The 22,980-nt window shown below is 63.9% G+C and overlaps 1 protein-coding gene across 3 annotated transcripts in view; it reads right to left on the reverse strand.

The window, feature by feature from the left end:
• Window positions 1-1,386: 1,386 nt before the first annotated feature.
• The window catches only part of ARAP1 (ArfGAP with RhoGAP domain, ankyrin repeat and PH domain 1), a 41,316-nt gene continuing 19,722 nt past the window's right edge, over window positions 1,387-22,980 (reverse strand). Inside the window, exons 7-34 of one of the 3 annotated variants that reach the window (XM_074860608.1) lie at window positions 22,383-22,452; window positions 22,017-22,137; window positions 21,698-21,897; window positions 21,230-21,336; window positions 20,942-21,141; window positions 20,766-20,851; window positions 19,450-19,632; window positions 17,596-17,770; window positions 16,316-16,450; window positions 15,928-16,063; window positions 14,072-14,174; window positions 13,787-13,982; window positions 12,810-12,855; window positions 12,425-12,588; window positions 11,956-12,168; window positions 11,113-11,218; window positions 10,117-10,264; window positions 9,727-9,810; window positions 9,510-9,578; window positions 9,260-9,377; window positions 7,893-8,006; window positions 6,927-7,069; window positions 5,596-5,678; window positions 4,669-4,719; window positions 4,342-4,405; window positions 3,232-3,387; window positions 2,144-2,181; window positions 1,387-1,814 (exon numbers count right to left, since the gene is read on the reverse strand). In XM_074860608.1, the coding sequence (XP_074716709.1) occupies window positions 2,164-2,181; window positions 3,232-3,387; window positions 4,342-4,405; window positions 4,669-4,719; window positions 5,596-5,678; window positions 6,927-7,069; window positions 7,893-8,006; window positions 9,260-9,377; window positions 9,510-9,578; window positions 9,727-9,810; window positions 10,117-10,264; window positions 11,113-11,218; window positions 11,956-12,168; window positions 12,425-12,588; window positions 12,810-12,855; window positions 13,787-13,982; window positions 14,072-14,174; window positions 15,928-16,063; window positions 16,316-16,450; window positions 17,596-17,770; window positions 19,450-19,632; window positions 20,766-20,851; window positions 20,942-21,141; window positions 21,230-21,336; window positions 21,698-21,897; window positions 22,017-22,137; window positions 22,383-22,452 (3,289 nt within the window). In that variant the 3' untranslated portion in view covers window positions 1,387-1,814; window positions 2,144-2,163. Of the gene's footprint in view, window positions 1,962-2,143; window positions 2,182-3,231; window positions 3,388-4,341; window positions 4,406-4,668; window positions 4,720-5,595; window positions 5,679-6,926; window positions 7,084-7,892; window positions 8,007-9,259; window positions 9,378-9,509; window positions 9,579-9,726; window positions 9,811-10,116; window positions 10,265-11,112; window positions 11,219-11,955; window positions 12,169-12,424; window positions 12,589-12,809; window positions 12,856-13,786; window positions 13,983-14,071; window positions 14,175-15,927; window positions 16,064-16,315; window positions 16,451-17,595; window positions 17,771-19,449; window positions 19,633-20,765; window positions 20,852-20,941; window positions 21,142-21,229; window positions 21,337-21,697; window positions 21,898-22,016; window positions 22,138-22,382; window positions 22,453-22,980 lie in introns of those variants that run through there. The other 2 variants (XM_074860609.1, XR_012627798.1) reach the window with 2 other exon arrangements.

Genomic DNA, 22,980 nt, shown 5'->3' on the forward strand with positions numbered 1-22,980 from the left:
GGCAGGCGAGGCCAAGGCCTGTGGGGGGCCTGGTGTTGGGTGGGGGCAGGGGGAACTCGGGTGTCTCCCCCCCCATCTCCACCCCCCCCTCTCAGCGCCGCAGGTGACGCCGCAAACCCGCAGCCCCGGCAGCGCCTGCGGGTGATCGACAGCCCTCTCCCAGGCATGACTCACCGCCCCCCTCCCCTCCCGGGGGGGGGCTCAGCTCAGCAGGAGGAGCGGGCAGTGGGACACCCCCACCCAGGGCCACCGACAGCAGCTCAGTGGGGGAGTGATGCTCCCAGCCCCACGGTCGCTGCCGGACGCATCGTGTTGCCCACCCAGCCCCCTGCATCCCTGCCTGCATCCCCACATCCATCCCTGCATCTATCCCTGCATCCATCCCTGCATCCCCACATCCATCCCTGCATCCATCCCTGCATCCCCACATCCGTCCCTGCATCCATCCCTGCATCCATACCTGTATCCCCACATCCATCCCTGCATCCATCCCTGCATCACTCCCTGCATCCCCACATCCATCCCTGCATCCATCCCTGTATCCCCACATCCATCCCCGCATCCATCCCTGCATCCATCCCTGCATCCATCCCTGTATCCCCACATCCATCCCTGCATCCCTGCATCCATCCCTGCATCCGTCCCTGCATCCAGCCCTGCATCCTCACATCTCTCCCTGCATCCCCATATCCATCCCTGCATTCCCCCCTGCATCCATCCCTGCATCCCCGTATCCATCCCCATATCCCTCCCTGCATCCTTGGATCCCTCCCTGCATCCCTGGAGACACGGACCAGGCAGCAGGACCAGGCCACCTCCTGCCACCCCGGCTGAGCTCCAAGGCCTGTCCCAGCCAGGCCTGTCCCTCTGCGGGACAGAGCTCTCAGGGTCTCCACGGCAAGGCCCAAGGTCACGGACACGGGCAGGCAGCGGCCGTGGGTGGCCCCAGCCACAAGCCGTGGGGCTGACACGGGTGCCCTGCCTGCTGCTGCCCACCGGCTCCATTGCCCATCGTGGCTGGCACTGCCAGGCCCCGCTGCCTCCAACGTGCCTGCAGACGTGTGCGTGTGCTTGTGCATGCATGTGCTTGCACACACTCCCTCGTGCAGCACATGTGTGACCCCCGCGACAGCAGCACCAAGCAGCTGTGGGGTTAGGGTGGGGTTAGGGTGGGCTTGGCCGTGGGTTTAGGATGGGTTTAGGGTAGGCTTGGCCATGGGTTTAGGGTGGGCTTGGCCGTGGGTTTATGATGGGTTTAGGGTGAGATTGAGCATGGGTTTAGTGTGGGCTGGGCTGTGGGTTTTGGGTGAACTTGGCTGGGGGTTTAGGATGGGTTTAGGGCCCCCCCCAGCCCCTGCCCCACACAGACACCTGGACACCCCCACACCGTTTTCCCAAAACCTTTAATATCATCAAGAGGTGGCGGTGGGAAGCGGGGGCAGCTCCTGCCACCCCCACCCCGTCACCCCCCCGAGTCTGGAGCCGCTGAGGGGGGGGGGCGGGGGAACAACAGAGGCTGGATGCGCCCCCTCCCCAATTTGGGGGGCTGCAGATGCTCTTGCCGCCGTGGAGGGGACCCCAGGGATGGGGCACCCCCTCCCCAGGAGTGACACCGTGATGTCGCCTGCCTCGGCGTTTTAAAAAAGAGACTTAAAAAATAAAACGGGGAGGGGGGGGAGAAGGAAAAGCAAAAGCCCCCGGTCGCAGCCCCCGGGTCAGGTGGGCCAGCACTGCCTGGCCGTGGCTCCCGAGACCTGCTCCGCCATGGGGGGGTGACCTCGCTGCCGTTTGCCCTCCTGGTTGCCGGTGGGTCACTGTTGGGGGGGTTGTGGGGTGGTGAGGGGGGCAAGAAAGCCCCGGGGGAGGCTCTGGAGCCGGCGGGACCCCCAGGGGGGCGGGGGCTGGTGTGTGGGTGCCCGAGGGCGTCGTGTCCCCCTCCCCCCCCCTGCTTGCGGATGAACCTGCGGCACAAGCGAAGGGTCAGCAGAGGGGTGGGGGCTGCCACCTCCGTTCCCCTCCCACTTTGGGGGACACACACACAGAGCACCCTGCGTGCGTGTCCCCACGTTGGGGGGCAGTGGGACATGGGCTCCCACCTCCCGCTGGTGGGGGTGCAGGTTGGGGGGGGGGGGGTGTAACTCACTGGTGTGTCAGGCCTCCAGCTCAGACGTTCCGCAGGAGCTGGGGACAGAGAGCAGACGGGTCCTCGTTAGTCCCCTCTGGGGGGGGGCACACACACAAAAAACCCCAATGAAGGGAAATGGGGTGTCCCCCCCCGCCAGCACGTCCTCTGAGGGGACACCATAGGGCCAGCCCCCCCCCCCCCCGCTCCATGCTGGGCCACCCACAGCACTGTCCCCTGGGAGCCCTGGGGTGCTGGTCCGTGGCTCTTGGGGTGCAGAGACCCCCCCCAACACCACCACCACTTGTAGGGTGGGGGGGTCCGAGCCTGGAGTGGGGGGAGCGGGTGGGGACGGGCACACGGCGAAGCAGAGCCCACGGAGAAGCTTCCCCGAACCCCCCCGTTATAAACCTGAGCCCAGAGAGGGGGGGGCCCTGCCCGGGACCACCTCCCCCAAACCCAGTCCTGGGGGACAGGCACAAAGTGGGGGGCACTGAGGCAGTGACGATGCTGCTCCCCACCCTTGGGGCACCCTTGGGTGCCCAGCTGGGTGACGCACAACTGGTGGGACCCCCCCCAGACCCACCGCCCCCCCCGGCAGTGCCGTGTCCTCAGGTTTATAACAGCAACGAGGGCCCGAGGGATCAGCTCGGTCCCCGTGGCTCAGCACCAGCGTGGCGTTGGGGGGGGGGGATACCCGGTGTGTGACAGCCCCCCCGGGCAGGACGGCTGTTACACAGACAGACAGACAGATAGACAAGGGGTTTATTTGTGACCAGGACAGCGTTTCTGAGAAAAAAGCTCCTGTTATAGGAAAAATCAGGAGCCTGGCAGCATCCCATCTTGCATCACATGGTGTGGGGCACCCCTGCACCCAGGAGACCACCTGCCCGCTCCAATGCCGGTGGGGGCACCCAAAGGATCACCCCCCCCACAGATTTCTCCGGGGTGACCCAAGACTGACGCTGGTACATAAGAAATGGCAGCGGGGATACCCCCAGCCCCAATTTTGGGGACCAGGATCTCCCCAGCGTGTGATGCAGGGGCGATGCAGCCCCACGCAGAGGGTGGGTGTCCCCCCCCAGCATCCCCTCCCCCGTCTCACTCACGGTTAGAGGGTCAGTAGCGAAAGCAGCCACACTGTTCCGCATCTCGCTCTCATTGCCCCGCAGCGGGATGAGGGAGATGTTACCCAACCTGGAGTCCTGCTGCCACCGCGACGCCCGCACCTTGGAGGTCTCCGAGGGCCACAGGGCCCCCCCGTTCTGGGGACAGAGGGGACAAGGGGTTGAGGTGTGTGTGTGTGTGGGGGGGCTGGGGACCAGCTTTTTGGTCCTCGGCCACCCAGGGACCTCCCTTGTGAGAAAACTCCCCAAAACCAGGGTCTGGGAGAAAAAACAGCCTGAGAGGGATAAGGGATGGGGAGGAGCAGGGTCATACCCCCCATGCCCAGGAATGTCTCAACCACTCGCAAGGAACAAAATTATAGTCACGGGGAGAATAATGTGGAGTTTGGGGCGGATAAAGCTGCTGGGATGGCATGGGATGGGCTGGAGGGGGGGACGGTTCTGCTCCGGGGCATCGTGTGAAGCTTCGGGCCCATCCGCCCCGTGAACGACCTTCGCTTCAATTATCCACAAGATGCTTATTAAAGTTGACGCCCCTTAACGAAGATTAACAAGATCATGCTAATTCCATCACCCCACAAAGCACCTTAAACCTCCCCATCCACGGGATATAGAGATACACGGGTCGCCCGAGGGGAGGGACCCAAGAAAAAGGTGTATAAATTGTGGGGGGTGAGGAGCAAAATAAAGAAAAAAGAAGATGGATGCGACCCTGACAAACCCAGACTGGTGATCTCGATTTCTACCTCTCTTTCTATTTATCTTCTTTCCTTTTTTCCCCTTTTTCCTTATCATCATTAGGTAACGCAAGGCCTACACATCGCATGCCATAATTTGGTAGTTTAGCCAATTATCGTGTATCCAATTAGTACATTGGGGGAAAATAATAAATGTCTGGATTTTTGAGACTTGTCTCACCGTTGTCTGCTCCGCTGGGGATTTACAAATCCCTCATCTGAGCGGGACGTGACATTCCCCCCTCCCCGGGATGCTGGTGGTTAGGGGCTCTTGGCTACCCCGACAGGGTTTCTACTAGCCACGTGCCCCCAGCCCGCCCCAGGCTGTCACCCTGCAGCCCTGCCCGCTCCCCACCTGCGCGTGGAGGAAGGTGGCGAACCACTCCCGGAGGTCGGCCTGGGTGTCACAGCACAGGTACCTGCGGGGACGTGGTGTCAGTGGCCGGGGGGGGACAGCGGGGCACCCTTGGGGACACCCCAGCTGCTCCCAGCACTGCGGGGGATGGAGCTGTGACCCCCAGTTGGGCTCCGAAGGGGACAAGGAGGGACAGCCGCGACCCCAGGCTCTGCCCACAGAAATCTCCATCCCCCCCCCCCGCCAAAAGGCAACGGCCCCCCGGCAGCCTGTCCATCTGCCCGGGGGGGGCCAGGGCAGCGTCCCCGTGGCCGCCCCTCCCCTCACCATTGCTGCTTCTCGTGCTTCTCGGTCTCGTAGAAGACGGTGAAGCCCCAGCTGGGAGGGGAGAAGCGGGAGGGAAGAGCCAGGTCCTGGGCTGCCGGCCCCGGGGGGGCCAGTGCTCCGGGGGTCCGAGTGCCTCAGCGAGCCTCGGCCCTGCAACGCCCCCACCCCTGCAACCCCCCAGCCCTGCAACCCCCCATCCCTGCAACCCCCCCAGCCCTGCAACCCCCCAGCCCTGCAACCCCCCACCCCTGCAACGCCCCCAGCCCTGCAACCCCCCAGCCCTGCAACCCCCCATCCCTGCAACCCCCCAGCCCTGCAACCCCCCAGCCCTGCAACCCCCCCAGCCCTGCAACCCCCCAGCCCTGCAGACCCCCCCCCACATACTCACATGCACCCCCACATGCAGCCCTATACACCCCCCCACGCACCCCCCTCACGCACATCCCCATGCACACCCCCCCCCCATGCGCACACACCACTCCCACGCACCCCCCTCACGCACCCCCCCATGCACACACACCCACACACCCACACCCCCCTCCATGCACACACACACTCCCCCCCGCCCCCCCCGCAGCGTGTCCCGCGGGGCTGGTCTGACCCCTGGCGGCAGCAGCCCCGGACGGCACCAGGCGCGTCCCAGCGGCCACAACTGGCCCCGGCCCCGGCCCTGTCCCTGTCCCTGTCCCTGTACCCGTGCCTGTCCCCAGCCCTGTCTATCACCAGCCCCATTTCCATCCCTGGCCCCAGCCCTGTTCCTGTCCCTGTCCCCATCCCTGTCCCTGTCTTCATCCCTGTTCCTGTCCCCGTCCTTGTCCCCATCCCTGTCCCTGTTCCCATCCCTGTCCCTGTCCTCATCCTTGTCCCTGTCTCCACCCCTGTCCTTGTCCCCATCCCTGTCCCCCAGGTCTCCCCCTTCCTGCTCACCACGTCGGGGGCCGCAGTTTCCTCTTGATGCCCAGGTAGACCTTGAGGTTCCTGACCGGCCACTCCTTCTCCGGCTTGTGGCTCTGGAGAGGGGGGGGGACACACAGGGCCATGGCCCCGGGTTGGGGGGTGCAGGGCCACCCCCAGACCCTTCTCCACCCCTCCCCACCGACGCCAGGCAGGGAGGGAGGCGAAGCCATAGGGATGTGGTGACAGGGACGAGGGTGACACCAGGGACAAAGGGCCCAGCGGGTGCCCAGAGGCCACGGGTAGAGGGGGGGGGGACACAGGTGACCTGTCCACCCACTCTCCTGGGGGCTCTCTGCCCCCCCACACCCCCAAATATCCTGGCACAGCATGGGCAGCTGAAGATGGGTGCCCCAACTCCCCGCTCCTGCTCTGCTGGGCCCCCCCCACATCAGAGCATCCCTCGGGAGCACCCTGAGCAGGTGACACAACAGGGACCCCCCTGCCAGCAGTGTGACTTATAAGAGCCCGACCCGATGGCCGCGGGATGGGGGCCCAGCTCAGCCCATCATCCCCCACCCCGTGCAGCCCCTTCCCCACCCCCAGCCCAGCGGTACCCCCAAATCGGAGAACCCCGGATAACACGGGGGTGCAAACGGGTGCACCCCCAATGCCGGGGGCTGATGGGGAGGGACCGGCACGGGCAGCACCCCACTGCCTGCTGCAGGACTGGATTTGGGGTGCAGCCCGGCCAAACACATACCCCCCCCGGGCCCCCCCGAAGTTCTCCAAGGGAGGGGGGGCGCTGCTTCAGGCTCCGTTCAACCAGACGCGGGGTTAAAGTGGACACGGAGGACGAGCTGCGGTGGGGGCAGAGGGGACCACCTGCCTGCAGACTTTGGGATGGGCAGGGGACAGGCAGGGGACACGCGATGGAGGCAGCGAGGTGCTGGGGTGCGGTGTCAGGGCAGGGGGGGCAGGGGGAGTGGGGAACCTCCAGGAACCCTCCGGAGCTGGGAAAGCGGCAGCACTTCTGGGGTCAGCCCCATCGCTGCCTGCCACGCCAGTCCCCTCGCTGCCTGCAATGCCTGTGAGATGCCAGCCCCATCGCTGCCTGCAATGTCTGTGCAATGCCAGCCCCTTTGCTGCCTGCAATGCCACTCCAATCACTGCCTGCAATGCCAGCCCCATCACTGCCTGCAATGCCCGTGCGGTGCCAGCCCACACAGGTCCCACGTCCTCAGGGACTCCCGGCACAGGGTCACAACGCAGCGCCGCTGGGAAGGAAAGCGAAGGCAGAGGAAGGGCAGGGCAGGCAGGGGAAGGGCGCGTTGCCTCGCAGGCAGCTGGCAGGCAGGGCTCACCCGCACTTCCTTGTAGAGGCGCAGGCAGGTGTGGTTGAGGATGAAGTAGCGGTCATGGAAGCCGGTGCTGAGGCCGAGCCCCAGCAGGTTCCTCTCCTCCCGGAATTTCATCATGCCGTGCTTGCAGTCGCCCACTCTGCTGGCTGGGGGCACACGCCTGAGCGGCTCCGGCCCCCCAGGGGGGTCAGGCCCCCCAGGAAGGCTGCGGGGTGCAGCCAGACCCGGTCCCGCAGGGCCCCCCCCCCACCCCAGCACCCCCAGCACCACAGCCCGCTGGCTGCTGCCTGCTCCCAGCCCAGGCAGGGCAGGCAGGACTGTTACCCGCCCCCCATGCTGTGCGGGGCATCCAGCCCCGACCCTGTATCGGGGCGTCCTGGCCATGTGCCAGCCGGGCTGGTGGCCGCTCCACATGAGTGGCCAGGCAGGATGCAGCCCTGGGATGGTTGAGCCCTGGGGGTTTTTCGGCGGGGTCGCAGCCGGCAGGACAGGGAGCTGTCCCCAGCCCTGTCCCCTTTCCCATTCCCATCCCATCCCAACCCATCCCTTTCTTCATCCCCATCCCATCCCCATCCCATCCCCATCTCATCCCAATTCCTTCCCCATCCCCATTCCCATCTCCATCCCTTCCCCATCCTGTCCCCGTCCCATTCCTTCCCAATTCCTTCCCCTTCCCCTTCCCAACCCCTTCCCCATCCCTGTCCCATCTCCATCCCATCCCTTCCCCATCCCATCCCTTCCCAATTCCTTCCCCTTTCGCATCCCAACCCCTTCCCCATTCCCATCCCATCCCCATTCTCATGCCCATCCCAACCCCTTCTCCATCCCATCCCATCCTGTCCCCATCCCATCCCCATCCCAACCCTTTCCCCATCCATCCCCATCCCATCCCATCCCCATCCCAACCCTTTCCCCAACCCATCCCCATCCTCCCCATCCTGGCCCGGCCATGGCTCCCCAGCCCCTCACCGAGGTAGACGAGCATGTTCTCCATGGACATCTGCTTCTTCACCACCAGGTAACTCTCCGTCCCCAGGCTGTGCAGAATGGGCAGGACTTTTTCCGAGTAGTGCAGGGGCCGTTCTGGCAGGCAGGGAGACAGGCAGGGATCAGGCAGCACCCTGGGGGGGGCTGGCACCCCCTGAAGGGGGTCACACGTGTGTCCTGAGGGTCCACCAAGGTCCTGCCCGTCCCTGAGCCAACCTCCCTCCTTTTTACAGATTCATTTCACGGTGCTGCTGCTTCCCACTTGTGCCCCGGGGGAGGTGACTTTTGGCCCATGGTATGTGAGCAGCGGGGACCCGCGGGGACCGCGGGGCAGCCCAGGAGCTGTCGCCAACAGATATTGCAACTGCATAACGGGGTTTGAAAAGGTGGACAGCCACAGGCAGTGTGGAACGTGCCCACGGGCTCGCACAAATATGCACAGCGGCATTTCCAACACGGGTGTTCCCATGCAAGCAAAGGGCGAGTCAAGGATTTCATATAAGTTCACAGGTGACTCTTCACTTTTAGGTGAATTTTAGCCCCTGCACAACCTGAGGATCCTTTTTTTTTTTTCTTCTGAAGGGCTGGGTGGTGCTTGGCTGGCGCTTGGTGCTTCCCTGAGCGGAGGAGGGGACCCGTCGCAGCGGGGATCTCTCTGACTCGAGGTTGGCAAGGACCAAACCACCTTGGCAGGGGCTTTCAGTGATGCCCAGCACCGGGCTCAGCACCCTGCCTGTTCCCCTGCCTTGGGAGCCAGCATTGGAGCTCCAGGCACCAGCAGGCAGGGCCGGGGTCACATTCTGCTCACACCCAGCTCTCACTTGCTGCTGCTGCCGAGCACCCCAGGGCTGCTCCCTTCAGTGGCCGGAGAGCCCAGACACCCCCGCCAGGTTTCAGAGGCATTTGAACCCCCAAGGATGCAGACAGGTACCCCCAGGGGGGTCCTGGACCAACCCACCGGCCCATCTTCAGCGCTCGGCCACGTGCATGCTGGATGCGGTGAGCAAAGCTGTGGCACCGCAGTGTCCTCCCCCACGCGCCTGGAGCCTGTCCCAACATTGCTCCATGGTGCGGTCCCCATGGGAGCCTTCTCGGCCCCATCCCTATCTGCATCTCCACCCCATCACCACCTCCATCCTCATCCCCATCCCCATCTCCATCCCCATCTTCATCCCCATCACCATCTCCACCTCCATCCCTATTCCTATCTTCATCTCATCCCCATCCCCATCAACATCTCCATCTCCATTTCCATCTCCATTCCCACCTCCATCCCCATTCCTACCTTCATCTCATCCCCATCCCCATCCCTGTCCCCGTCCCCACCACCCTCACATCCCCACACCAACCTGCCTCCTCCCTCTCGTTCACTTCGAAGCAGCTCCAATAGTCCTTCTCTTTCATGACGATTTTCCTCCGGTCTAGGATCTCGAAGGTGAGCTCCTCAGCGGTCATCGTGGCTGGGATCTGGGGGGGAAGGGACAGGCCCAGGGCCGTGCCACCCTCGTGTCAGCTCAGAGCATCCCCTCATGCCACCGCACAGGTTTGGCCACGCATGGGGGGGTCCCCGTCCCCTCTGGGCCCCCACCCACCACTCACCTTGATGTGTTGCTCTGCCTCCGTCTTCTTCTCCTCCAGGTAGACAGTGCAGATGAAGTCCCCGGCTTGCTGGAGGGCAACAGGACATGTGGGCTAAATCCCCCCCACCCAGGATGGACCCCCCCTTCCTGGGGCATCTCCAGGAGATGTTGGAGCAGGCGGTGAGGTCCCCATGCGACGAGGGTGCCCCAGGAAGGTCCCCGTGTTCAGGACCCACCTGCGTCCCACTGGATGCTGCCTCCCGCATCTTCATGATGGCCATGATCTCGTCTTGCTGCTTCTTCATCTCTTGGTCGTTGACCTGCCAAGGAAGAGGAGCCCAAGGAGCCATCAGGGATGACAAGACCCCTCTTGAGCTTCACAGCAGCAGCAAACGAAGGTCCCCAGGGGAATCTGCTCCCCTGCCCAGTGGTGCTGGCACCTCCAGGCTCAGGGGTCTCCAGGGTTTTCAGGGACATGGGCCCCCCCTCCCCTCATCTCCAACACAAGGAGATGTCTGCAGATGGAGCAGATCCACCATCCTCCTCCTCCTTCCCCCTCCCCATCCCTTGGGAATGTCTACGCACCGGCCTGACCCAGTGCAGCGCCGGAGCAGGGCTGAACCTACGTTAAAGATCTTCACGTAGTGGCTGATGAGATCCTCCACCACGCGTCCCGCCTTGTAGTCCTTCCCGTCCGTCTGGAAGAGCGTGGGCCCAAAGACGATGGCCAGGTTGTGCGTGTTCATCTGGTTCTCCCCAGAGAAGAGCTGGACCCTGCGGGGAACCCTGTTAGGATTCCTGTCCCGGAGACCACCCCCAGGACCCCTCCTCGGCCTTGCTGTAGGGAATCACAGAATCCCAGAATCATGGAGGCTGGAAAAGCCCTTGAAGCTCCTCCAGTCCAACCATGAACCTCACCCTGACCATTCCCAACTCCACCAGATCCCTCAGCGCTGGGTCAGCCCGACTCTTCAACCCCTCCAGGGATGGGGACTCCCCCCCTGCCCTGGGCAGCCCATTCCAACGCCCAACAACCCCTTCTGCAAAGAAATCCTTCCTAAGAGCCAGTCTGACCCTGCCCTGGCGCAGCTTGAGGCCATTCCCTCTTGGCCTGCCGCTGGTTCCTTGGCTCAAGAGACTCATCCCCCCTCTCTGCACCCTCCTTTCAGGGAGTTGCAGAGGGCCATGAGATCTCCCCTCAGCCTCCTCTTCTCCACACTAAACCCCCCCAGTTCCCTCAGCCGCTCCCCATCACACCTGTGCTCCAGACCCTGCACCAGCTCCGTTGCCCTTCTCTGGACACGCTCGAGTCATTCAATGGCCTTTTTGGAGTGAGGGGCCCAAAACTGAACCCAGGAATCGAGGGGCGGCCTCACCAGTGCCGAGCACAGGGGTAAGATCCCTTCCCTGTCCCTGCTGGCCACGCTAGTGCTGATACAAGCCAGGATGCCATTGGCCTTCTTGGCCACCAAGGGATGCGATGCTTGGGTTTATGCACAGCTTGACCCCAAATCCCGCTCCTTTCCTTGCTTGGGATGTGGATGGAGGGGCAGGGGCTCTCCTCTGCCCCACAGCCCCCCCCCCCCCCCCCCCAGCAGATGGGGTGATCCCCCACACCGTACCGAAAGAGGTGGTTGATGAGCGCCTTCAGCGTGGCCCGGTTCACCGTGGGGAGGGTGCCCAGGAGCCGCCGGTACTCGCCAATCTTCTCCTCCTCATCCTCCAGCGCTGTGAGAGGGGCACGAGAGAGAGGGTGAGCGCGGAGGGGCATGAAGGTGAGGTTAAGACTCACAGCCCCACCATCCCCTCTCCAGACCCCAACTCGGACCTTCCGGCCCCACCACGGGGATGGAGAATCCCCGTTCCACAGGGTCAGAGCATCCCATCCCCATGAGGTTGGAGCATCCCTGTTCCATGGGACCGGAGCACCCCAGTTTCATGGGGCCAAAGCATCCCAGTTCTGCGGGGCCAGAGCTCCCCATCTCTGTGAGGCTGGAGCACCCCAGATCCATGGGATCAGAATGCCCCAGCTCCTTGGTGCTGGAGCACCCCACCTCTGCGAGGCCAGAGCATCCCAGCTCCATGGGGCTGGAGCACCCCAGATCCATGGGGTCGGAGCACTCCACATCTACGAGGCCGGAGCTCCCCACCCCCACGGGCCATGGCTTGCTGCTCTTTTGCTGCCGGTTGCCTCCATCCCCGGTATTTAGGGACCAGATCCAGCAGCAAAGGGCGGGAGGGTCTGGCTCCCTGCCCCATCTCACAGGGCTGCCTGGGGTCAGCGTGGGTGCACTCTGCTGCCCACCCACCGCTTGACCCCCCACCTGGAACACGTGGGGCCCAGATGGGCTCCCCCCAACCCCACAGCCCAGAGGGGAGGACGAAGGGAGCTGCAGCAGAGCCAGGGAGCCTGATCCCCTCCTCCCCCTGTCCTCCCCATTGCAGCTTCCCCCCCCAGGACTCACCCGTCGCCCACAGCCAGTCTGGGCCCCACCGCCCGGTGAAGAGCCCATCCCCGAGGTCACGGAAGAAGCGTTTGAGGGTGTTGGCGACGTCGTCGACCTGGTGCTCACCCTCCTTCAGCCGGACGCTGCGGGCGTCCCGGCGCAGCATCTCCAGCAAGCTGGTGGTCTTTGAGTTCTGCCCACTCTTGCGGTAGATGCCCTCGGATGTCAGCCCTGGGGTAGAGCCGGTGGGGGTGAGACACCCCCCCACTAACTCTGTGGGGGAGAAGCACCCCTCTGGGCCTCCCCCTTCACCTGCCCGCTGGGTCCCCATCAAACGCCACCGGGCAGGGACCGGGTGCTGCGGCATTTCCCACCCCACAGGAGCTGCTGCCTCCCATGGAGCTGGACAGGATGCTCAGGGAAGGAGGGAGACACGTCACGAGTGGGTCAGGTCTCAGCCTAAGGGGGGGTCAGACCCTCAACATACCGCACTGGGTGATGTAGTCGATGCAACGATCCACCAGCAGCGGGACGTCCGACTCGGTGAGCTGCTGCTCTGACAACGTGTCCCCCGCGCTGCCCGCAGCTTTCTGGATGGCCTGGACCCAGCCCAGGAAATCCAGTTTCCTCTCCCCCTGGATGTACAGCGTCCTGCCGGCAAGCCTGGCCTCAGCGGGGGGACCACCCGCGCCCCCTCCCAAAACCCCACTGCATGAGCCCGGGAGCCTGGGGATGGTCCTGACTGTATTTTGGGGGGCCCCAGTCATGGTGGGGAGGGTGAAGTCACCCCAGGATGAGGGTGGGCTTGGGCAGGGTGTGATAATATGCTGGAGGGGTCTAACCAACCCCCCCCACGCCCTCCCCGCTCTTACCTCCGCCTCTCCACCAGCACCAGCACCTCATTGTCTCCCTGGATGGCTGGAAGGGAAGGGAGAGAGCCCATCACAGCGGGAATATGATAGAATCACAGAATCCCAGAATGATCTTGGTTGGAAAAGCCCTTGAAGCTCCTCCAGTCCAACCATGAACCTCACCCTGACCATTCCCAACTCCACCAGATCCCTCAGCGCTGGGTCAGCCCGACTCTTCAACCCCTGCAGGGATGGGGACTCCCCCCCTGCCCTGGGCAGCCCATTCCAACGCTCAACAACCCCTTCTGCAAAGAAATCCTTCCTAAGAGCCAGTCTGACCCTGCCCTGGCGCAGCTTGAGGCCATTCCCTCTCGGCCTGCCGCTGGTTCCTTGGCTCAAGAGACTCATCCCCCCTCTCTGCACCCTCCTCTCAGGGAGTTGCAGAGGGCCAGGAGGTCTCCCCTCAGCCTCCTCTTCTCCACACTAAACCCCCCCAGTTCCCTCAGCCGCTCCCCATCACACCTGTGCTCCAGACCCTGCACCAGCTCCGTTGCCCTTCTCTGGACACGCTCGAGTCATTCAATGGCCTTTTTGGAGTGAGGGGCCCAAAACTGAACCCAGGAATCGAGGGGCGGCCTCACCAGTGCCGAGCACAGGGGTAAGATCCCTTCCCTGTCCCTGCTGGCCACGCTAGTGCTGATACAAGCCAGGATGCCATTGGCCTTCTTGGCCACCTGGGCACACTGCTGGCTCATTATCAATCCATCCCCCTCAGGTCCCTCTCTGACTGGCAGCTCTCCAGCCACTCCTCCCCCACCACCCCCCCAGCCCAAATGGGCCAAGCAGCGACTTTCCAGGGACGGGGAAGAAGTTGGAGAGGGGGAAGAGCGGCTTGCAAGCACCCACCAGCCCCCCACCAAAGCCTCGGTGCAAACCCAGCGGCTCAGGGCAGGGTTTGGGGGACACCCCCTCCCTAAAATCCCCAGGGGGGCACTCACAGAGCTCCTGCAGCTTGCGCAGCTGAAGAGGTTCCTGCCGCTCGCTGCCCGGGACGCAGACGTGGAGCGCGGAGCCGGCCAGGGCGAACCAGCCCTCCTCGGCCCGCTCCAGGTTGAGGCCGCCCTTGTAGTACAGCCGGCCAATGCGCTGGAAATCGAGAGCCAGCAGCTCCTCGGCGCAGGGATGGACGAAGGACTGAGGTGAGGAAGAAGAGGGACCCATCAGCGCCACCACGCCCGGCTCCCTCCGGCACCCATGGCCACCCCCAGCCCGCTGCGTCCCACCTTGGCGATGGATTTGAGCCACTCGCGAGCGGCGTCGGGGCTCTCCAGCCCAAAGAGGTAAAGCCTCTCCGACTCGATGTAGACCTCGAACGTGTTCTCGATCCTGCAGGAGGGAGGGAAAGGGGAGCCTGGATGCCCACGGGAGGTGGGACGGAGTTGGAAGGGGGGATGCTGGGGCATCCTGGGGGGTGGGGGGGAGAACATCCCGCTGCAAACCTGCCCGTGTTACATCTTAATTGATAAAACCGGTTGTGAAATGCCAGGAAATGATAAAGCAACTGGTGAAGAAGTGATCTAGAACATTCCCCATTTACCAGCAGCCACGGTTAATAACTGCACCAGTAGCCATAGTTACCCCCCACCCGGGGACAATTAACGAGGTTTGGAAGCTCGATCGAGTGAGATGTCGAAGCGGGGTCAAGATGACCTTGATTAGCGCTAAGAAATTCATCAAGAATTTGATGGCCAAACCCTAGAAAACAGGGAGAACGTCCTGGAACATAAAGAGAACGTCTGGGGCTGTGCTGAGGAGGAGTTATCTGACAGCCCGGCAAAGGGACTAATTGATTCATTAACTTGGCAATGAAACTGCTTCTGAGTGGCCTGAGAGTGAACGACCCTCATTATAACACTAAAAAACACCCTCCCAGGCCAAAAAGCCCAGGTTGAGCCCCTTCCCCTGAGCGCAGGCAGGAGCAGGAGCATTAGGTAAGCCGTATTTTAATTGTATGTTAATCACTAACCAATCAGGATCTAACGGGCATGTTTGGAAAAGCCCCAACCCCTGAGTTTTGTGTGTAAAAGGAGCCCGAAAAGCTGCTGGGGGGGGCCTTGATTTGGGGAAAATCACCCCAGGCCTGGATAAACACAACCTCTCTCCCACGCGCGGTATCGCCCGCCGGGGACGAAGCTGCTTGTCGGGGACTGGAAGCAAAACCGTGATTAAAACAAGAAACCCCGAGTAAAGCGCAAGGACCGACACCGTGAGGCCATTGGGCAGGGAAATACCGAGAGAAGCACCCAGGAACGGCACGAAGCTGCCGATAAAACCTAGAATGACGTGAACCAGGAGTGAGTTTTCCTCCCAGACAGAGTAAAAACCCACCATCGCGTAGGGAGCAGCCCCCTGCCCAGAGGAGCCCCTTCCTCACCGAACGTAAACCAGACGGGACCTCACAAGTAGCCGTGAGCACGAGGGCGGGCAAATTTTTTAGGAAAAAGCGCCGATAATGGTCACTCGGGGTGTAGAAATTCTCCCCTCATGCCTTAACCAAGGGGTGCTGGTGTTTCAGGGTCACCCCCCAGCCCCTTGCGCTGCGCAGGGATGGATTAAACAAAGATTTCGGTGCTGGGGGGTTCTGGCTCGTTGCACGGAGAGTAAAAGGACCCAGATTTTGGCAGCTCTGCCAGGGGGTCCTGTGGCTTGGGAACGCCCCCCCCATTGCCCCGGGGCTCCGGCATCCCCATGGGGAGCACAGGGGCTGCACTGGGGGGCAAAGGGGGTGTAAAGGGGTTATAAAGAGGCTGCAAAGGGGTTACAAAGGGGTTACAAAGGGGCTGAAGAGGGGTTACAAAGAGGTTACAAAGGACTTGCAGAGGGGCTGCAAAGGGGTTGTAAAGGGGCTACAAAGGAATTATAAAGGGGTTACAAAGGGGTTACAAAGGGGTTACACAGCCTCCGTGCAAAGTCAGCTGGCTCAGCCTTGCTGCAAGTGCCGGGGCCAGCAGTGGGGTTGGGGACAGTGACCCCCACCCTGTGCCACCACCCCTGCACCAGGCAGCGGCCGTGCGGGAGCCAGGGCAGGGGGGGGATGTGGGGGTGCTGTGAGGGTGCTGAGGAGGGGGTTCAGCCTTACCCGTGGGCGTGGGGCGGGTTACTCGCCAGGCACACGATCTCCTCGGCCTTGACCTCGCCGTTGGGCACAGCGTTGCGGTCGTTCTCGTAGTAGCTGAGGACGCCGTCCTGCAGCGTGCACCACCGCCGGCTGAACTCTGCCGCGGCACAGGATGGTGCTGAGCACCCCCCCTACACCCCTGCAGCACCCACTGGGTGCCCTCTCCAAACCCCCAACCTCAACAGCCCCCCCCCCACCCCAAAACCAGGTGCTGCTGCACCTCCCTGCAGCCTCCGCAGTGCCCTGGGAATGGTGTAACCCCACCACCAGCCCCTCCCAGCCCCACTTTTAGGGGGGCTTGGAGCCCCCCCCCAGCTCCGCACCCCTATTTTTGCCCCCCCCAACGTACCTTCCTGGCCCTTCCGCTCGCCCACGGGCTTGGCCATGGAGGGGGTCTTGTAGAGGAAGCCGTTGTGGGTGACGGAGGGCAGCGGCACCGAGTAGGGCTTCTCCTCGCTGCCCCCCAACTCCAGGCGCGGCGTCTCTGCAAACGGGGTGACGGCCGGTCACCGGGGCGGGGGGGATTTGGGGGGCGATTTGGGGGGCTGCACCCTTCCCTCAAGAGACACACCCCCCAACCCCACGCAGTGCTATGGGGTCCCTGTTGGCCCCCAGCACTGAGCTGAGGTGGGATGGGGACGTTATGGGAAGGGGGGGGTGTCCCCCACCCATCGGGTCTCCCCCCGGCTGGGGGGGGTGAAGGACAGAGTGTCACAGTCCTGTGGCAAAAAATAACACCCCAGGACTCTGCCACAGCCTCCCCCGCATGACCCCGTGCCTGATTTTCCCCCCCTTGCCAGCCGGCAAGAGGCACCCCCCCATGTCCCCCCGGGGTCCAGGCAGAGATGGGGTGCAGGGACACCCCTAAAGCACCCCCGGCTCAGACCGTGGGGCTGCCGGGGGACACCCGGGAGGACACAGAGCCCCACGCACACACCAGGCCCCCGGGTTGGTTTTCCTTGGCTCACCAGGGCAGCTGTGAGGCCTCATCGCTCTTCCAATCCCCCCTTTTCTTTTTTTTTTTTTTATATTTTTTTTTTTGTTGCTGACACGTCTGGAACAACGAGGCCAACCCCGATCCTGGGCAAACTCCAGCTTCCGCGGGCCGGACTTGGCCGCCGAGGCAATGAGGGAGGTGACTGCTACAGCTGGCGCTGGCCGGCCCTTGGCACGTCTCCATCCCGAGCTTCCCAGAGCCGGAGCTTCGCCCCACATTAGGGTGCAGATTGGGCCCCCCGGAAGCCATCAGCAGGTCTCGGGGTAGGGGGGTGGGCAAGTTTAGTGGCATGGGAGGTTGCCGGGGATGCCCGCAGCGTGCCAGAATGGTGCGGGAGAGCTGAGCCCGTCCTTCCCGGTGTCCCGGAGCACCATCCTGCATCCTCAGCATGGCTGGGATGGAGCATCCTTCACCAGCCCCCCCCTCAAAAGGGCTCCCCAAAAGCCCCTCTCCTGGCCAAGCAGCCCAAGAGCCCCGTTCTGGGCGGGATACGGAGCTAAGCCGGGCTTAAAACCATCCCTGCATCCCATGGGACACCCTGGCACGTCTCCTTCCAAACTCCAGGAATGCTGGTGGGGGGTTTAAACCCGTGGCGGGGGGTGGGGGGTGGCAGGGGGGGGCTCAGGCCTTACCGGAGGTTTTGTTGTGGAGCAGGAACTCCATCTGCAGCCTCTGCCCGCTCTTCTCGGCCAAGGCCAAGGGCGTCGGGCACTGGGGGTCCCCCGTGGCACAGGTCACGGCCGCCCCGCAGAAAAGCAGCGCCTGCGTCTCCGCCAGGTCACTGGTGGTGACGGCCGCGCACAGAGCCTGCGGCAGAGCCGAGAGGGTGGCGGGTGAGGCCGAAGGCTCGTGAGGAGGAGGAGGAGGAGAAGGAGGAAGAGACACCCCCCCCCCTCCCCACCTCCAGCCAACGGAGCCGGGTGGGAGCGCGGCGAGAAGCCGGACCCCCGCCGCTTCCCGGCTGCCTGGGCAGGACAAAGAGGCTGGAACGGGGGAGAAAAAGTTTGGAGCGAGCGGTGAATCCCTCCCTTAAGGAGCTGGGGGTGAAGTCATCCGGCAGCGGGGCGGGCCGGGTGAGCCCGGAGTAGAAAAACAAACAAGCCCACATGCGAATTCCAGCGGCCGGTCGGGCCCCCCGGCTCTTGGGCAAACATGGCAGCGCCGAAGGAGCCGCGGCGGAGGCGGGAGGCAAAGGGACGAAGTGCCGGGATGGTGTTCCCTGGGCTGGGATGGCATTCCTGGGGCTGGGATGGAGTTTTCTGCTCCAAGATAAAATTCCCTGGGCCAGGATCACGTTCCCTGAGCTGGGATGGCATTCCCGGGGCCAGGATGGCATTCCCTGGGCTGGGATGGTGTTCCCTGAGTTGGGACAGCATTCCCTGGGCTGGGATGAAGTTTCCTGCGCCAGGATAAAATTCCCTGGGCTGGGATGGCATTCCCGGGGACACAATGGCATATTCTGGGCTGAGATGGAGTTTCCCTGAGCTGGGATGGCATTCCCGGGGCCAGGATGGTGCTCCCTGAGGTGGGATGGAATTCCCTGTGCCAGGATAACATTCCCTGAGCTGGGATGGAGTTTTCTTCACCAGGATAGAGTTCTCTGGGCCAGGATGACGTTCCTGGAGCCGGGATGGCATTCCCTGGACTGGGATGGTGTTTCCTGAGCTGGGATGGCATTCCTGGGGCTGGGATGGCATTCGCTGGGCCAGAACAGCATTCCCTGGGCCAGGATGGTGCTCCCTGAGATGGGATGGGATTCCCTGAGCCAGGATAACATTCCCTGAGCTAGGACGGCATTCCCTGGGCTGGGATGGGGTTCCCTGGGCCAGAACAGCATTCCCTGAGCCAGAATGGTGCTCCCTGGGCTGGGCTGGGATTCCCTGTGCCAGGATAACATTCCTTGAGCTGGGATGGCATTCCCTGAGCCAGGGTGGCATTCCCTGGGCTGGGATGGAGTTTCCTGTGCCAGGATAACATTCCCTGGGCTCGGATGTTATTCCCTGAGCCGGGAGGGTGCTCCCTGAGCCAGCTGCGCAGCCAGGACCAGGAATGGGTGCTCTGGTTCAGGGACTGGGGGTGCTGACTGGGCACCTCTGCCCCCCACCACCATGGGGGGGCTCCGAGAAGCTCCCCCCAGCTCCCCTTGAACCCCATGCCAGCCCCCACAGCCACTTCCAAGCCAGGCAGAGACGAACCTGGGGGGTGTCTGGCAGCAGGAGGGGGGTGTCCCCCGCTTCGGGCCGGGCTTTCCAGCCTGGAAATGAAGCTGGTTGTGCCCCACCCCGGAGATGTCACCCCGTCCCCTTGCTCGGGGCGCACGGTGGGGACTGGGGTGATACAGGCAGAGATGCAGGCAGGGATGCAGGCAGGGATACGGGAGGGTGGGAAACCATCCAGCCTGCTCAGGCAGACACACTGCTCCCCAAAACAGCCTCAGCACCCAGGCAGGACCCCCGAGGTGATGCCCAGCCCCGGGGGCCACTGACCCTGTCGAGCTCCTCCTGGTTGCCGAAGAGCGGGTGGTAGCGGCGGTACTTGCCCTCCCGGTATTTGGCGATGAGGAAGCGCCTCCTCTCCTGGCTGCTGCTGGGGGGGGCAATGGCCTCGCTGGGGGGCACGTTGGCCGCCCAAAATCGGTTGGCCACGGCGTTGCCGATGTGGTGGAAGAGCTGCGGGGACAAGGAGAGGCTGATGTGACGGGGGGATGAAGCATGGCGGGGGGTTGGGGAGGGGGGGTTGGGGGGTCTCCAAGTGGTGGGGGGGTTCAGGGAGATGGCGGGGGGGAGTGGGGGGGATCATGGGTGCACCCACCCACTACAGGCACGCAGGGCTGCTCCCTGCCCAGCCCCACGCCCTGGCGTCTGGCAGCCCCCGCAGCTGCCGACCCCCCCTCCCTTCCAACCCTGGAAAATCACATCTGGAGGCAGAGGGAGGGGGGGGCCGGGGAGGGGGGGGGGATCAGCATCCCTCAGGGCTTTTCGTGGCCCCTCGCCATCCCACTGCCGGGCACCCAGCAATGCTCAGCCCCCCATTAAGAGGTTTAGCCTTGTCTTGGGGAGCCCCACATCACCCCAGCAAGCCCATGGGGGGCTCTGCCAGCACCCCCCAAGCTCTTTGGGGTGGCATGGGGTGCAAGCGGGGCCGGGAGAGGGGCTGGAGCGGGTTGGGGGATGCTGGCAGCAGCTCCCCACCAGCCCGGTGGGGTTTAGGGCAGCTCGCCCGGATTGGGGAGGGGACGGGGAGCAGCTGGAAGCGTTTGGGGGCTCAGGGAGCAGGCGATGCCGGAGGCGGGGGCTGCGCGGGTGGGACGCCAGGCAGGAATGCAGGATCCGACCGGGATGGCTGGGAAAAGCGAGGCCAGCCAGGCTGGAAATGGCGGCGGGGTTGGGGCTGGTAACAAATCCCAGCTCCCCCCCCTCCTCTTCCACCCCGGGGCCATCAGGCTGCGCTGATGCATTCCTCCGCTTTGGGGGGGGCTCCTTGGCCCCACACCCCAGCCCCACGGCCCTGCAGCCATCCCCTCCACGGACACACAGACGCTGTCTGTCTGCTGCTTGGCCTCGCCAGTGTGTCCGGGTGGGTGTCGGCGTGTCACAGGCTGTGGGGACGGGGACAGAGCGGGGTGTGTCCCCCCCAAAATAAACCAAATGGCAGCGTCACCCCGAGGGGCTTGGATAGGGCTGGAAAAAACCCTGGTGTGCTCCTCCAGCACCCGGCCCGTAGCCAGCGGGTCTGTTATGGGGGGGAAGATGGGGTGTCTCCCCCCAAAAAAAGGGCTTTTGGGGTTGATCTGTACCGATACCTGGATCAGCTCCTCCGTCCACACCTTCCTGTCCATCTTCAGGCTCCGCACTTTGGTGATGCCGGGGCCCAAGCCTCGGTGCTCCCCTGTGCCAACGAGACGAGCCCTCAGGGACCCGTTTTGGGTCCCCCCCCACCTCGTTCCCCTGTGAACTTGCCCCCCCTCACCCCGGGTACCTGCGCATCTCTTGCAGATGACGACGCAGAGGTTGATGGAGGCCCAGTCGGGCTTGGGGGAGCCGCAGTCGGCGCAGAAGCGGTTGGACTCCACCGCCCAGATCCTCTCGGCCACCTCCGAGTTGGAGAGAGCCTCGGCGATGCACTGCTGCATGGCTTCCACCCACTCCTCCTTCTCCTGCTCCGAGTCGGCCGAGAAGCTGCCGGCGCAGATGGGGGGGTGAGGAATGGGATGGTTTGGTGGGGGGGGGCAGCACCGCCAGCACCCCCTCCCCTCCCTCAGCTCACCTAAAGATCCTGTACGGCGTCGTGAGGTCGAAGCCCCGCCGATCCACCTCCTTGACGTTCCCCACGTTCATCTCAATGTAGGTGATGCCAATGCCCAGCCGATAATCCTGGGGGGGCGGAGGGGTGAGGGAGGGCAGCGGGTGGGGGTACGGGTGATGCCCTGCCTGCAGGAGCTGGTGCTGCCTGCACTGCTGCCTGCACACCTGTCAACACCACAGGCTGCAGGGCCCTTTACAGCCCCGGGGGGGGCCTCTGCAGTGGGTGTGATGCTCCTGGGGGACCCCAAGGCTCAGAGCTGGAGGGGAGGGGGGGCTGCAGCCTGCGGGGTCTGAGCCATCCCCGTTTTGGGGGGTGGGGTGCCCGAGCTCACTGCCGAGCGCTCAGGCTGCGGACATGAAGGGAAGGGGATGCCACCAAAATAGCATCCGGGTCCCCCATGGTGCCACAACTGCCCCCCCAGCCACCCACCTCCGCGTTCTTGTAGAGAAAAACTTTGTCCCCGGCCACCGCCACGAACAACTTATGCTTAAACCCCCGCAGCTCCAGGAAGCCGCTCTTGTCGGCCGGGTCGGCGGCACCGTTGGCGGTCGGGGACATCGACAGCCTCTCCTTGCTCCTCCGCTCCTCCGCGATCTGCTGCAGGGTCCGTATCCACTCATTACGGTCCGCTGCGGGGCCGGGGAAAAGGGGGGAGACAGGGCCAGGATCAGCCCAGGGCCAGGAGCCTGCGGGGCTCATCCCTTGGGGGGAGCAGATGGGGTCACCCCGGCGCAGGGACCCCCCTCACCATCGCTTTCGGCCCGAAACACAAAGTTGCGGTTGTTGGTGATGACCTCGAATTTCTGGTCCCCGACGCTGGCGATGCGGGAGATGGAGGAGACGGGGATGAAGCGCTTGGAGTAGGTGTCCTGGGGTGGGGAGGGGGGGGACACATTGCTCACCACCGCGGCCTTGGGGGGGACGGGACGGGGACCACCCCGAGAGCATCCAGGAGGCTCCAACGTCCCACATCGGCTGCTGCTCCCCGGGACGTTGCCTCTTGGCACGGCCGTGGCTCACGGCCAGGATGCCTGGAGGGACGTGGCCCCTCTGGGGCAGCTCCCCCCCCACCTTCTCCCCCCTCCCAGCCCCCAAATTTTCCCTCCCCACTCACCTTTTCGCTGTCGAAGTAGCGGAGGTAGTTGCTGTCGAGCTTTACCCACCGCTTCTGGTAGATGTAGGACCTGGGAAGGGACCGGGGGGACCCATTGGCAAGGACAGGGTGACCCAGCTGCAGCCCCCCCCACCCCCCAGGCTGGAGCAGCCCCCTCCCCGCTCACCCCTGGCCGGCCCCAGCCCCGCCGTGCCGCCCTTGAACTTGGGGTGACTCCGCTTGTGCCTTCACGCCCCAGTTGCCAAAAGCCTGGGGCGACCCCGCCATCGATCCCACCGCGGATCGTGTCACCGATGGGGACCTCACGCTCTCCTCGGGGCACCAATTAAAACATGGAGCTGGGAAACGGGGTTACCCCTAAAATCCCCCCCCCCCAATCCCTATTTGTAATTATTGATTGTGACCTACAAGCTGGGGAGGGTTCAACCCAGGGGACACGTGCCAGGCAGGGCTGGGGGCACCCCAGGCTCTTGCAGGGCAGAGGGATGGGGATGAAAGGGAGAAGGGGGGACCCCAAAGGTGGAGCAGACCCCTTCCCCTCCCCCCCCCCAGCACAGCACGCAGCCCAGAGCAAGGCACTAAACCCTGCAGCCCCTCA

Source organism: Strix uralensis, chromosome 2 (genome assembly GCF_047716275.1).
Source record: "Strix uralensis isolate ZFMK-TIS-50842 chromosome 2, bStrUra1, whole genome shotgun sequence".
NCBI classification, from domain to species: domain Eukaryota; kingdom Metazoa; phylum Chordata; class Aves; order Strigiformes; family Strigidae; genus Strix; species Strix uralensis.